Raw genomic sequence first — 15,228 nt, forward strand, 5'->3', positions numbered from 1 at the left:
GAGATCTAAAGGGAATTTCCATGAAGATTTCCTATATGGTGTCCTGTCTCCCTCCTAATACAATATCCTTTCTTGTTAATTAGTAGTAAAGTTAAATCTGCTTAGGAAAATGCAACCAAAAACTTAGTAAAGCTTCAATAGGGTTTTAGGGCCTGTGCCAAAATTGTTCTCAGAAGAAAAACTTCTTCATCTGAGTTATACTGTTTTAAGCAAAGGTATGATCACAATACCAGTGACTATTCTAATGATTGGTTCTTCTCATACAAGACTGTTGATATGTTACCTATTTATCTCATACCACTTACAGTTCCACACACAGGTGCATTTGAAATAAAAGATTTTTCTGCATATTAAATGTACACAATTTGTTTTTCTTTTTAAATCATAATATCATGAACATAAAGCTTTTCCCAATCTTTTGTTCTTGCCAGGGAAGATGAAGGATTAAATTAAATAGGTGAGCCAGTTGATTACACCCTCCTTGAAAAGTGCTAGAGGCTTCAGAACTACTCAGTTCCCCTATAAGTTACCTTTCGACCTCCTTTCCCTTTCACTTTATTCTATCTTCTCTGGGATGGAGAATTGGTCAGTTTGTTCTCTAATGCACATTTTCTAGTGTACAAAAATATAAGCGCAAGTCAAAATAAATCTACCTGAGGAAGATGCATCGACCCTAATTAAAAGCTTGACAGGAAATTGAAGTCTAAACATTGGACACAATCATCTCTCACTTATGTATCATCCTACTCTCTCTGTGTCCTGTAGTCATACATAGAAGGGGATTACTAAATACACCCCACTCCAAAATGCAGAAGAGAAACATTACCAGATGTGAAGCCCTCTTCATTTTGCCACTGACTGCTGTGTAACTCTGGGCAAGCCAGTGTTTTTATCAATTAAGTCAAGAACTTCAATGATTAAAGAAAATTGCCAAAAATGGTTGCAGATTCTTATATAATTCTACCATGATTATATAATCCATCAACTTTACAGTTAAAATTCAGAGAGAAAATATTTACTCATTTTTGGAAATTTACTTTGACAAATATTAAGAGCCTACTGTGTGGCAGATGATGAACTAAGACTATTTTCCTATGACTTGACTTTCCAACAGGAATTTCTATTGGATTTGTATTTTTTTCTCTAATTTGATAAAAGCCCAAGAATATATTTTATCCTATTTTCAGACTGAGTCAGTGTTGAAATGCAGGCTCTAATTTGTTAAAGTGACTAACGTAATGTTACAACACAAATGCAAAGCAATTAAAGTTTATAATTGCTTCATGACATACATAGAAAGAATAATTGTACATATGTGATTCGCTAAAACTATCCCTCAGTTTCCCAAAAGTATAGTATATATTAGCTGTATATTTTGCAGATGATAGAAATTTGAGTTCACCACATCTATCCCAACCAGCTGCTATTGGGACATTAGGACAAGTCAATAGAGGGAAATAGCCATATAAATTTTGCCTGGGAAAGTGTACCTTTATGGTGTTGGTGAAAGCACAATGAACAGGAATAAGAAAGCTGGCATTCCATTCTCAGCCACCTATAAAGTAAAGGGCTTCATTAGATCATCCTTGAAAAGTAAGTTCTGGAATTTGATTATCTCTGACTATAAAGGATATTCTCGTATTTTGACATTTTGCATTTTCCCTGGCTTTTTATCCTCTTCTCTTCTTTAGTTATTACCTGAGCTGTCTACATTTACAGTGTAAAATGCTAGAATAATTTCTCCAGGACTTCATATTGGAAAGACCTCATAAGGTTTTATTATAATTCAATGAGAAGAAAAAATCATTGCTATCTCTCTTAATATTGCAGATCCTGTCACAAAGCCAGTGGTGCAGATTCATCCTCCCTCTGGGTCCGTGGAGTATGTGGGGAACATGACCCTGACATGCCAGGTGGAAGGGGGCACTCGGCTAGTTTACCAATGGCTAAAAAATGGGAGACCTGCCCACACCAGCTCTACCTACTCCTTTTCTCCCCAAAACAATACCCTTCATATTGCTCCAGTGACCAAGGAAGACATTGGGAATTACAGCTGCCTGGTGAGGAACCCTGTCAGTGAAATGGAAAGTGATATCATTATGCCCATCATATATTGTAAGTTTATTTTTTTTTAACTCATGAGTTTTTTGTTGTTGTTGTTTTCTGAGAATATCTCCCAGGATAGTCACAGAGAATATAAGTACCAGATGTCATTTGGCTTTTACCTTTATTGTAGTCCAGTAGTTCTAATCATACCTCCTAGGCACTGTCTTGTATGAAACATGTCTACTAGCACAACCCTATTTCTTAAAGATCAAGTTGAAATACTGGCCAGGGGCCATTCAGGTTGTATTTCGTGATTCAGTCCATTGTGTGACCTCATTCCCAGTGGAATGCAAGAATCTCAATTTCAAGTACCCAGAACAATGCAGAGGCTGCAATGAAGAAACTGAAAAATACCTTGAGAAGAACTTTTTTCCTCTCCAAATATTACCATTCCTGAATTTAACATACTTTATTTTTCTCTAGTAAAATATTTTCTTTACATCAATCATTTCTTCTAGCTCTTTATCTGTATGTCTTTCCATCCCTACCTGCCTATCTTTAAACTCTAGCCATAGATTTAAATGAAAAAGTCCTGTGGAAAATTGCTTAAGCAATTTCAGGCACATGCAAATATCATTTTTGAAATATACTTTTGTTTTGCTATACAGTTCATATTAATCTGGAAAAATGAAAATAAGATCTTTCTTTCAACATGTGCAAGTCTATGCACCAATTTCATTATTATCACAGAATATGCTGTGATACATAGTGTGGAAAATATAAAAACGGGAAGGAAAACCATAATCAAACCTGCAAATGTTAAACATTATGCTTTAGGCTCCTAAGACTTCTTTCCTTCACGATGTTAGTTAAAAGAATGAGAATACCCCAATTTGAGTACGTTCACACTTCACAGAATCTGTCATTTGCTGACAGATTGAACTCTCTTCTTTACATTATTTTAAACATTATGTATGAAAAATCTCACAGAGAAACATCTATCACATGCAAAGAGTAATGACAGATAATAGAACATTTAGAAAATTTACAAATGTGGGTTCAATTTACACATTGTAAAGATGAATTATCTACATGCCTTAAGAAAGATTTTGACTCTTATTAATTGCTAATTGTGAACATTGCATTACTAATTTTTGTCTTCACTATTTTTACATTCAAATGCAGAATCCTTCACTTGGTCAACATCTTATCTTATTGATACTCATTCATTCACTTATTTATTCATTTATGGACTCATTCCTTTATAGATTATTTGATTTTAAAAATCAAACATCAGGTTCTTATTTGTGCTAAACAGTTACTACCTACCATACAATATGTACAAACACAACCCAGACCCATTAATTTAATAATTTTTCTTGCTGTCACTATTTTGGCCCTGTTTTTGTTTTGGTTGGTTGGTTTTGTTGCTTTTGAGTAACAAAAATTAAATAAAATGTATACTGTAATCTGAAGATTGGTTGTATATCCTATCTGTTGATGTGGCATCCAGATGTTTACAATCTTTATCATTCCCTGCAAGCTGGGAATATGTGCCTTGGTTGGTGTTATTCACACTTCCCTTTCTTCATCTGGTTACCTTCTTCTTCCTTCACGACATTATCCTTTCCAGAAAGGTTTGCCTGCCTCCACTTGTCTCACCACCTCAGTGTCACTAATAGGTTCATTGTGCTCCTTCAGCATCCTAGGCACTCTCATTCCTGGTCCTCTCTGCATTCTATTTTCCCTGACTCTCATGAACACCACAAACCCAAACCAGAGTTCTGCATTCCTCATCTTTGTATCCATAGGGCAATAGCTGACAGAGATTAAGAAATCAATAAAGTTTCTTGAACTGGACTAAAATGGAACAGATTATCTTTCTTCATATCCCTTTTAGATTCCAGTGTTACTTGACGATGCTGTAAAAAGGCTAAATTCCCATTATAAGATGACAGCTTCTTCATTATAGTGCTTTGGCACTTTTTTTCCCTGACCTTTAGCAAAATCAACTGTTCTGTTTTCTAAAGGCACTGTTTCCATGAAGGGTTTTTTCATGAAAGTAGGAACTAATTTTTATTTTGGCAGAAAAAGTTTAACAAAATCTATTAAGACGACTATATACTTATGAGGTTGTGATGTTATAATCTGGTATTGGCCTTGGTGGACTACAATGTCAAACCAATAACTCAGACAAGTATCTACTTGCAGTTCATGATACGCCTTCAAGCTCCAGTTGTAAATAATAACCCAGTAACCACTGCATTTTGTGTGCAACATATGGCAATGCTGCAGTGGAGAGCTCTAAGTGATAAAAATTAAAGGGAAAATAAAAGGTCATTCACAGTAAATACTTACCATCTGTTCCCAAACAGGGCGGCAAACAGCATCATGATGTAAATTTAGGTACTGTTCCCACACAGTCATAAATTGTTAAAGAGAACAGATGATATGTGATTTTACAAGTCATTTAGTAAACAGCCATCCCCAAGGCAAAGGGTTCATTTCTATTGGGAGCTCTCTGCCAAAGGCAAGAAAGTAAACCATAATCCAAAGTCAAAATGGAATTATCCTTCTGCTTTCATCTTCAGTATCAGAGGTCACTCTAGTTGAATCACTCCAAATATCTCCAATCGGATGGTCCATTCACTTGAATGAGGTACTAGGCTGCCCCTCCAAGTAGAGGGATAGTCAGCCTGGAGTTCTAATGATAAAGGAAATAACATCATAGTAGAGTCAGAAGAAAGTAGATTGTAAGCAACATGTAGAGTATGAGATGTAGTTAGATTTGTGTGCATGTGTGATAAAGAGAGAGAGAAAAAGATGCATTAAAGAAGGACTTGAAAATCATCCATGAAATGTGGATATTCGTTCTCTGAGCAATAAAATTACAAATGACTTTCTTTTCATCTTTATGCTTCTCTGAATTTTAGGATTTTCTGCACCAAAAAAAACAAAAAACAAAAAACAAAAAAAACACCTTGCATTTCTTAAGTAAATAGATAAACTATGTTACCTTTTAAGAAACATATCAGAAGCAAGGAACTGAAATGCTTCAAAGTGTTAGGTTCAAGAGTTGGAAGAGGTGTTGAGGTGGGGGCAAGGAAGTTTGAGGGATTTGAGGCTGCTTCTGAAGAGTCAGATATAGCATATAAATAAAACAGACAGAAGAGAAAAAATTACGCCAATCATGAAACTCAATAAATGAGGAAGTAACAAAATCAAAATAAACATGATTAAGGAAGATAAGCTAAGATAATCAGATTACTTTCTTTAAAGGTATTTTTATTTTAAACCAGAATGATCTTATTAAATTAGATAATTGACCTTATTTACCAGCCTTAGCTCTAAATGAGTATGGGCTTCCTCTACAAATTAAACCCACCCTCTGAAATTGAAATTGAAGAATTACTGCTTGTGAGAATACTCCATTGTGTGGCAGGGTCCTAAGGCAACTCCAAATGAGGAGTTCCCCAAAAAGTTTTGAGTAATATCAGCATGCTTGAAAAGGAGTAACACTCATTTTTGTGTGTATTAAATTACTAGACAATTTGTTTTCATAGCCCCATTCTCTATACCCCAAAAACCAGGGGGAAGATGAAGACCTAAATTGAATGGCTGTGTTTTTGTGACCACATTTTTCTTCTTTATCAAGTCTGCCTCGCTCTACTCTTAGACCCTCAGACTTTAGTTTTTGTACATAGACTCAGGTCTCTTGCTCTTCCAAACTATAGTAAATTCCTCCTGCTGGTTTCCTTCGATGTGAACCATAACCGTGCCCATTGCTTGGTGATCTTTCCTTTCCTAATGTTCTATCAATGCTGACAACATGAAGGATTCCTTCTGAACCACAAGGCCTGAGATAATAGCCATACACAGCATGTGATCAACATCTCAGATGTCCTCACTATGCCTAGAATCATACCATGTGCAAAGTAATCTCAATATTGATTTTGGTTGAGTGAGCAAAAACAAATTTTTGTTCCCATTACCCTACTTACTGTTTAGTGGAATTCAGAATAAAAGAGTTCCATTTTACAGCACACTGTTCTAAAGCTTTTATCACAGTGGTTTCACCTGAGACTGTGTCACAGCCTGAAATGAGGGAACAGGCTTCTTATACAGTGACAGGAAAGGGGCAGAAATCTCTCCTTATTTTAATCCTGTACCTTCAGTTCCTGATTACTTTAAATTGAAAGTACTAACTTCTGTTTGCTTTCTGAAAGCAGGCTTACCTCATGCAGGTATATTAATAAAAACCTGTAGGGTTCCTTCACATTTCTCCATATGCCTTTTACTCTAGAAAGAAAACATAGATTAGTCTATGCTTTCTAGCTAAAGATAATCTATTGTTTTGTATATTCGTTTTCTGTTATAGCTTAGAAAATTTGTCTCCTCAGTGGCAGATTGTTCAGAAAATGCTGATAGAGAACCACTCTGGGAATCTGCGAACTTGAGATTGGTTTGCCAATATCCGAAATGGTTTTACTAGGTTGGTGCAAAAGTAATTGCAGTTTTGGCCATACTTTTAATGGCATGGCAAGAATCCTGGTGTTTCAAAGGGGTTAGAAAGAATCTTGGCAATCAGTCCTCTAACCAATCTTTTCATATTAAAAGGTGAGGAAAATGAGACCGAAAAAATTCAAATGACTTCTGAAGAATGCCTAGCTAATGATTGAAAAAAATCAGTTACCCTAATGTTTAGTTACTACATTCTATTATTCTGCATGTGGAGAGATAAATAGCTCATACTTTAAGAAAAATCAGGGCCTTTAAGATGAGGTCATCACTGAGCAAACCATCCATAGCCATATCCAGTTTGTAAATTCCCTGAGAATATGAATGTCTTATACTTCCATCTCCCATATTCTAAATATATTATCTCATACTTAGCAGCTCTCAAATAAATATTTGATTCATTACTTGATTGGATGATTACAGAATTAATATTAATATATAATTAGTAATTGATTGTAGAACTAGTACTATAGTTAGACAACAATAAACTATTATGATATAGAAAGTTATACCACTTTATTTCTTTCTAGAGAAGTAATATGAATGATTAAGTGCATATATTTTAGAGTCCCAGCTCTGCTATTTAATAGCTATATGACCATGGGCAAATAAATTGTTTAAATATTACTTTCCTCATCTTAAAATTAGAATAATGACATCTACCTCCTGGTGGTTGCTTTAAATATTAAATATTATTATCTGCATAAGCACTTAAAGTGTCTTCTCATGGCAGATATCCAATAAATGTTGGTAATGAGCAGCTGAAAGGTGTACATAAGCATACCTAAAACTCAAAGATTTTTAGACTATAAGCCAGGATTTAGAATGAATGAGAAAACCTATCTAGGTGAAGATTATTTTTAAAATTTTCCTTATTCTCTGAAGAAAGCAATGGGAAATGTGTCTTCACCTACTGGCAACCTAACACCATAGAAATGGTAAAATGCTACAGGAGTACTGCAATGTGGAAAAAAACACCAGGGGATTAAGTAGTTTATTGATAATCAATGCATATTAGTTAACGATAAGGAAGATGTAATTTTTTTTTCAAATGGAATCCTAAGCTTAGCTGGGGCGTGGGTGGGAGGATTTAAAAAATTCTTTAGCTGTTAAAATGTTGTAAAAATACCAAACACCCCTATGTCTATTTGCACAGTGTTCCATGTGAAACAATGTCTTCTATAAATATTTATATGGCCTACCCTAGCACTGAGAAGAAAAATAGATAGTACCGAAAATATGGTTGTTAAAGAGAAAATAGTGGCCATAATCTGTTGTAAAAATATTTTCAAGTACAATGACTATTTCAGAAATATTAATGTGTAGAAGCTAAAAAGTTAATCTAATAGACATAGAGAGTAGAATAGTAGTTACTAGAGATCGGGAAGGGTGGAGTGGTAGAGGGTAGCCAAAAGTTGGTTAATAGACACAAAAATAGTTAATGGATAGCTAGATACGAGGAATAAGTTCTTGTGTTCTATAGCACTATAGGGTGACTATAATTAATGGCAATTTATGGTGTATTTTCAAACAGCAACAACAGTAGACTTTGAATGTTCCTGACAAAAGGAAATAATAAATGTTTGAGGTGATGGAGGTACTAATTAGACTGATTTAATCATTACACATTGTATATGTGTATCAAAACATGCGATCAAAACATCACACTGTACCTCATAAATATGTACAATTATCATGTCTCAATTAAAAATAATAATAAAACAAAATAAATCAGCATATAAAAATAAGCTAGTCATAGAACAGAAAGATTGAGTTTGTCTACAAGATTGCAAATTTATCAATACATTACTCAAAACCTTAGCATCACAATTATGATGACAGTATTTGTAAAATTAAATGTGAAATGTCAGGCTTTTACTATTTCAGATTAGTTCAAATCACTATTTCAAATCAAATCTCAAATAATTTTCACTTTCATGGATATCAAAATAAAATATATTTAGGTCCTCATCATTTATTGGGAGTCTAAGCAAGGACCTGCTCATCCAATTCTAAGATGAAGACTTTCAAAAACAGTAAAATGCTACTAAGCTCTCCCAAACTCAAGACCTATGTTGTGATTACTTATGCTACTTATCTATTTCTTTTTTTATATTGATGCAGATGGACCTTATGGACTTCAAGTGAATTCTGATAAAGGGCTAAAAGTAGGGGAAGTGTTTACTGTTGACCTTGGAGAGGCCATCCTATTTGACTGTTCTGCTGATTCTTATCCCCCCAACACCTACTCCTGGATTAGGAGGACTGACAATACAACATATATCATTAAGCATGGGCCTCGCTTAGAAGTTGCATCTGAGAACGTAGCGCAGAAGACAACTGACTATGTGTGCTGTGCTTACAACAACATAACCGGCAGGCAAGATGAAACTCATTTCACAGTTATCATCACTTCTGTAGGTATGTGTGACATACAAGGAAGGGATCCTAATAAAACACGAATGCATGCTGGCCTTGCCCTTCCCCTATCTTATACCTATGTGGAAAAGAAAATCATTGTGGGATTATTCATATACTCTAAAAATCTCTCTTTCCAAAGTTAACAAAGCTGTGGTTTCTAGGACTCAAAGAAAGAAAACTCAAAATGAAATAGGGGAGAAATTCAATTCAATTGTGAAGGGCTATGAAGAAAAAGTGAATTCCATAAATTACTTCTAAATGTGCACTCTTGCTTTCCTAGTTTTATGAACAAAAATATAAGAGAAACAGCCTGCTCATTTAGAGAGTTTGTATCTACCATTGCATTAGGTCAGATGAATAAATCTCCATGAGTTGGGAATCTGGTTTTCCCACTTCTATTTGATTCCCCTTCTCACTGTCTTTCATGGGCTCCCCTTCCTCTTTCACCATTTAAACACCTGAAAGCTATGGAAGTTCACAAGGGGAGTCTCAACACCTTGGAAATTACAAAATTCTGTAAGTCTGTGAAATTTGGCTTTCTCTAGAAATCCTCTGATTATCAGAAATATCATCAACCTGCAAAGGTTAAGAATTACTGCCCAAAATATTGATGCCCACCAAATTCTCATCCTTCTACACCTTCTTTTCTCTCTCTCTACATAATGGTTTTATTCTCCTGTATGATTTTCTGTATGATTTCATTCATTTCCAAGGCTTCATGTAACACTGGTACATCCCAAATCTATATCTTTAAAGCTTTAAAACCGTACACCCAGCTTCCTCTGGATGTCTCTGCTTGGAAGTGCCAGAAGCACCATACAGGTCCAACATATCAAAACTGAACCATCTTCTTTTCCCCTAAATTGCTATTCTGCCTGTATTGCCTATTTAAGTGAATGGCCCTACTACCAACCTAAGACAGAAAGCTAAATGTCGTCTCAGACTCATTCCTCTTGCCTATTGCCTGGTCCCACATTCAGTCACCAAGTTGTGTCCATTTCCTTCCTTCCTATTTCTCAGATACATTTTCTTCTCTCCTTCTTCCTTCTTTTGTCTTTCTTTACTTATTTCTTTGTATTCTCTTCTCCTTCTCCCTCTCTCCTGCCTTTTCCCTCCCTACTCCTCCTCTTCCTTTTCCTTTTTCTTCTTCCTCTTCTATGACTACTTCTACTACTACTAAGTCCCTCTCAGACTCTCCTTTGCACACACGTCAAATGCCACTTGGGCAAAATCTGGGTGCAGGTTTGGACAGGACATGGTGGTTAAGGTACCTATGACTGGTGGAAGAACAAGTTTATAAAAGCTACTACTCATTGATATCTTTTCTATTGATGCCTTCTCTTTCTTCACCTTTATAGCACTAGTACCTAGAAAAAGACCCATAACACAGAGAAACTCAATATATTTTGTTGAATAAGTGATGCAACAATATAATTTTTTGTAATCCATAGGCTCAATTTTTCAGTATGTTGCCCTTGGGCCCTCTGCATCAAGATCACCTAGGGAAGTTGCTAAAAATGTAGCTTCATTAAGACACCTCAGACCTATTGGATCAGGATCTTTTAGGTAGCACCTGAGAATCTGAATATTCAGGACTCACAAGTGTGACAACCACTTGTTTAGTACATTTTATCTCCGGAGAGTTTTGAATTTATTAAAAAGTGCCTGAAGAGCCATGAAGAATTATAAGACTATTGCAAACCTACAGGTCGATGAAGAAATGTTTAGTGGATAGGTTCCTCCTAGGGACTCCTTAAGGTACCAGGAGGAAAAATCACCTAGGTATATTGGAATGTATATACTGTCATGGTGGGGTTTTTTGAATCTGAATACAATGCACTGTTTGTTATGATAGCCGCTAACCTTATTTGGCTTTTGAGCACTTAACACATTGCTATGCAACTGAGAAACTGAATTTTTAATTTTATTTCATTTTTATTAATTTTAATTTGCATGTAAATAACTACGTGTTTAGTGTTTACCATGTCAGACAATGCAGCTCTAGAATTTTTACCGGAGTTGCTTCATTTGGGCAGTAGATAATAATATATATTTCTTGTAGAGCCAAAAAGCATATGTGTTTTAGGGTGTTATAAGCACCATGCACCCATGCATTCATTTGTTAGCACCCATTATGGGCCAAATATCAGAGTAGGCACTAAGAATACCATATGAGAAAGGTAATTCCTTCTAACAAGAATTCCTGCTCACAATCTAATATGAGCGGCAAACACATAAACAGCTGAGGTACATCCTTTGCTTTCTGTTTTACTAAATTTTTTATAGGCTTAACCAGCTTTTCACCCCAGTAGCAAACCAAGACATAATTGTACAGCAAGCCATAATTAAGCATGTAAAATAGTAGCAATCCAGGTGTCATCTTCAGCTTGTTTCTCATGCTCACTGCAAGTGAAAACATGGCTGTAATGTATAAAAGTGTACTACAGTAAGGCTTTCCCACGGCCTAAACTTTCTACATTAATATTTAGCCAAGGTATTCTCATAATATCAGAAGCCCCCAATATTTGATTAAGATCTTATTACCAAGGTCTAAAGACAGCTATAGTCTTAACGTCAGATAATTACCTTTTGCAAAATCTAAAAAACCTGTTTGACCTGTACAAAGACCAAGCATTTGTTATTACAGTAAATAAGAAGAGCAGGTGCTTATTTTTCAGAGGGATTCAGAGCTGTCAATATTAGTGACCTCTTTGTGGCTTTTAGAGTTATTTTCTAACCCCCAAATGTCCACAGAGCTTTAACTCAAACAGCAACAAAATGGCAAAGAAAATGAATAGTATTGATGTGTTTTGTTAAATATTTGTTTTTTCTAAATTTCAAAGTCAGTGAACCTCTGCAGTGTACAATAAGCATACACCAACCTACAGTTATAAATGACCATCACTTGCAACTATCAATTGAGCCTACTGACCATCTACTCTAATGAATAAACTCTTGAGATCTGTGAAGAATTTGAAATCATTTAAAAGGTCAAAGTACCTGCTTTTGAGATGTTTCCAGAACCGAACTGGTGTTTGGTATAGCCAGTGAAGTTGTAAGAAATAGATTAACCTCTTACTTCTTAATAAGGCAAAACATTTGGCTGACCAAAAAGTTTTAGCAATAGAATGTGGAAGCCAAAGGAAAAAGGAGTCAGAGATGACTCCAAGGTCACAGATGTGGAAAGAAAATAACAAAGTCAGGAAATAATCAAGTTTTATTAGGGATTTTCAGTGGGGAGAGGAAGGCTGGAGAGAACAATTAGTTCTGTGTTTTTCTGCCTTTCTAAGACTGCAGCAAACGGTGACTTTTACCTCTTTGGACTATGATTCACATCTAATTTGAGATATTAATTGACCTTTTCATATCTTCATGGAAATATCCTAAAGAAAACAGAGACAATAGGCAAGTTCACACTGCTAGTGATAAAATAATATCCTAATTCAAAGCCCTTGTTTTTTATTTTTGTTTTTGTTTTTGTTTTTGAGATGGAGTTTCACTCTGGTTGCTCAGGTCAAAGTGCAGTGGCATGATCTCGGCTCACTGCAGCCTCTGCCTCCTGGGTTCAAGCGATCCTCTTGCCTCAGTCCCCCAAGTAGCTGGTATTAAAGGCACGTGCCACCATGCCTGGCTAATTTTTGTATTTTTAGAAAAGACGGGGTTTCACCATGTTGGCCAGGCTAGTCTCAAACTCCTGACCTCAGGTGATCCACCCATCTTGGCCTCCCAAAGTGCAGGGATTACAGGCATGAGCCACTGTACCTGGCCCAAAGCCCTTGTTTTTAACCACTATAAAAACTGTCTCCTTTGATATAACTGAGAATGTTGATGAAACCATATGGTCTTTCTAAAAGATAGGTATAGGGTCACACATAAAGTATAGTGTGTACTTTCTCATCACCTATCTAATTTAATGCTATGTATGTAGAGATATTCTGGTTTGTCTACAATGTGTATAATTTCATATTAATGCAAAGTTAGGAAATACATGTAACTGAAAATAATGTCTATGATATGTTTCAAGAAAAGAATAATTATTAAAATAATAAATTAACTTTGTGTTTTGAAAAACAATATTTTATTACCTTAATTAAGGACTTCCTTGAATGCAGATGTCCCTACTTTAAAGTTTTAACTGAGCTTAAATTGCTATTGTGACATGCAATGTATAGACAGACAGATGGATGGATAGATAGATAGATAGATAGATAGATAGATAGATGGATGGATGATAGATGATAGATAGAGAATGTTTATGGAAATGCAACCATCTGATCAGAATTCAAATGTTCACATTTAATGAAGGCATTCAGTTGTATAAATAGAATTCCCTAAGGCCATGTGGGTGTAGTTTGAGATTTAGCCATAATGGAAATGTTTTCAATTTGTACGTGATCCTGAGAAAGCTACCATTTTTTACATTTATTTATATTCCCCATCTTTTCTTAAAGAAGAGAACAGGAAAAAGACTCAAGGCAGGAAAATGAATTTACTGATTTTTTCTATCTGGAAATTTCTCAAGTCAAGGCCTCTAGGAAATGTATTTTACTTTGGGCCTTTGGAAATGACAATTAAGATGGAACTACAAATCTGACATTCAGACCCTGAGACCTAAGGTGATGTCTCCATGAGCATCCAGCATTGAACAACTTTATCTGTCAGGTGGGCTTATGATGGAGTGTGGAAATGGCACACTCCTCAACGTGGCACCCTCATCTCCAGAGGGACATGAGTCAGCTACCATAATCAGTGAACAGATTGGATGAGAGAGATCTCAAGACTTCATTTTGATCTAGAAATAGATACACAGACTGGTAGCATATGGCTGTCCTGCATTGAGTGCAGTCTCAAACAGCAGGGTTGCAATACCATGGATACCACACCTCTTGCCCATATTTGCACTTAACATGTTATTCCATTTTATTTGTTTGCCTAAGGAGGAGGCAAATAGCATTTGCACTATGGTTTTGGCACATGAGTCCATCATGTTTAAATAATGGGGAGAATGGCATGCTGTGTGCTAAAGAATAGTATAAACTCTCTGAAAGGAGAAAGAAGGAAGCTCCTGCAAGTGTCTAGAACTGCAGAAGCGATCCCTATACATTCTCTATGGCAATAGGGTCAGAATTTCCTGCTGTCTTATTTTCAAGTTCAGGTTCTGGAAGTTCATCTTTGCAAAAACACTTGCCTATGGCTGAGACCACAACAACTGTGCCCTTTGATTTGATCCTTGACATATTTGGCGCTTTTTGTGTGCGTGAAAGGCAACAAATTTCAAATGCTGGACCTAGTAAATCTTGTGTGTTCCCGGATAGAGGAGCAGTGTTGAGAGCAGAGAGCCAGGATGCTCTAGAGAAGAGGCCTAACAGGAAAGATCATTTCTTCTGACAAAAGGATTGTCCCTATCCCTCATTCTCCATGGGGAAGACTCTTGGCCTTTGCCCCAGCCGTGGTTTTGGGCTGACAGGCACTGGTCATTACAGGAAAGCTCTCTGATGTAAGGCAAACACAGGCCAAGGCAAGAGGCAAGAGGGCAATAAGGAAGGAGCCTAAAGAAATAAGGAAGTAATGGAGGAGGGAAAGAGTGGGATCCTCTGTAGGACAGAATGTGTGCAAATTAAGTCATTTTACTAAATACATATTAAAAGGGACAAAAAGTTAAAAACGAAGGAGAAGGGAGCATATGTATCTTATCTAGTCTAAGACATGCGATCATTGTATATTAAGCCTTCTGCCCGACTGCAGAATCACAGAAGTGTCTGGCAGAGAGCGGATGCCAGCCAGAGTGAAGCTTCACTATTAAAATGAGAACTGCTTGGAAATAGCAATTATTAGGATATGTTCTAAGAGAGAAAAACAGCCGAGACTACTCAAGTGTTTTTGTGCAGTTTTGCTCATGGTAAAGCACATTACAAAAACTTGAATAGAATAAATTAGCATTGAATTCTTTTTTGAGGAGTCTTCAGGGCTTATAGAATTTTGGTGATGGCAGTCTGGCTATTTAAGAAGTGAAAGATTTCAAGCACATGAAGTCTGATGTCAGAAAAAGTTAGAGGAAAAACTGATATACAAGAGCCTACCTACTAAATGGAAAAACCAATCTTTGACCACAGATTAACAGAAAAAGTTGAACTTGAAGTCAGAAAAAAACCTGTCTACTCTCAATTCTAGGACTTACTGACTATGGCAAATATTTTAGCTTCTCTGAGACTCTTTCTTTATCTGTAACTGTAAATGGTGTTA

At 36.0% G+C, this 15,228-nt stretch overlaps 1 protein-coding gene across 3 annotated transcripts in view; it reads left to right on the forward strand.

Annotated features, from left to right (window-relative positions):
• Window positions 1-15,228, forward strand: part of HEPACAM2 (HEPACAM family member 2) — a 42,599-nt gene that overhangs the window by 14,984 nt on the left and 12,387 nt on the right. For all 3 annotated transcript variants that reach the window (XM_025378815.1, XM_025378812.1, XM_025378814.1), the window contains 2 exons: window positions 1,831-2,115; window positions 8,689-8,985. In XM_025378815.1, coding sequence (XP_025234600.1) covers window positions 1,831-2,115; window positions 8,689-8,985 — 582 coding nt within the window. The remainder of the gene's footprint in view (window positions 1-1,830; window positions 2,116-8,688; window positions 8,986-15,228) is intronic.

The sequence above is a fragment of the Theropithecus gelada genome, chromosome 3, assembly GCF_003255815.1.
Source record: "Theropithecus gelada isolate Dixy chromosome 3, Tgel_1.0, whole genome shotgun sequence".
In the NCBI taxonomy this organism is placed as follows: Eukaryota; Metazoa; Chordata; class Mammalia; order Primates; family Cercopithecidae; genus Theropithecus; species Theropithecus gelada.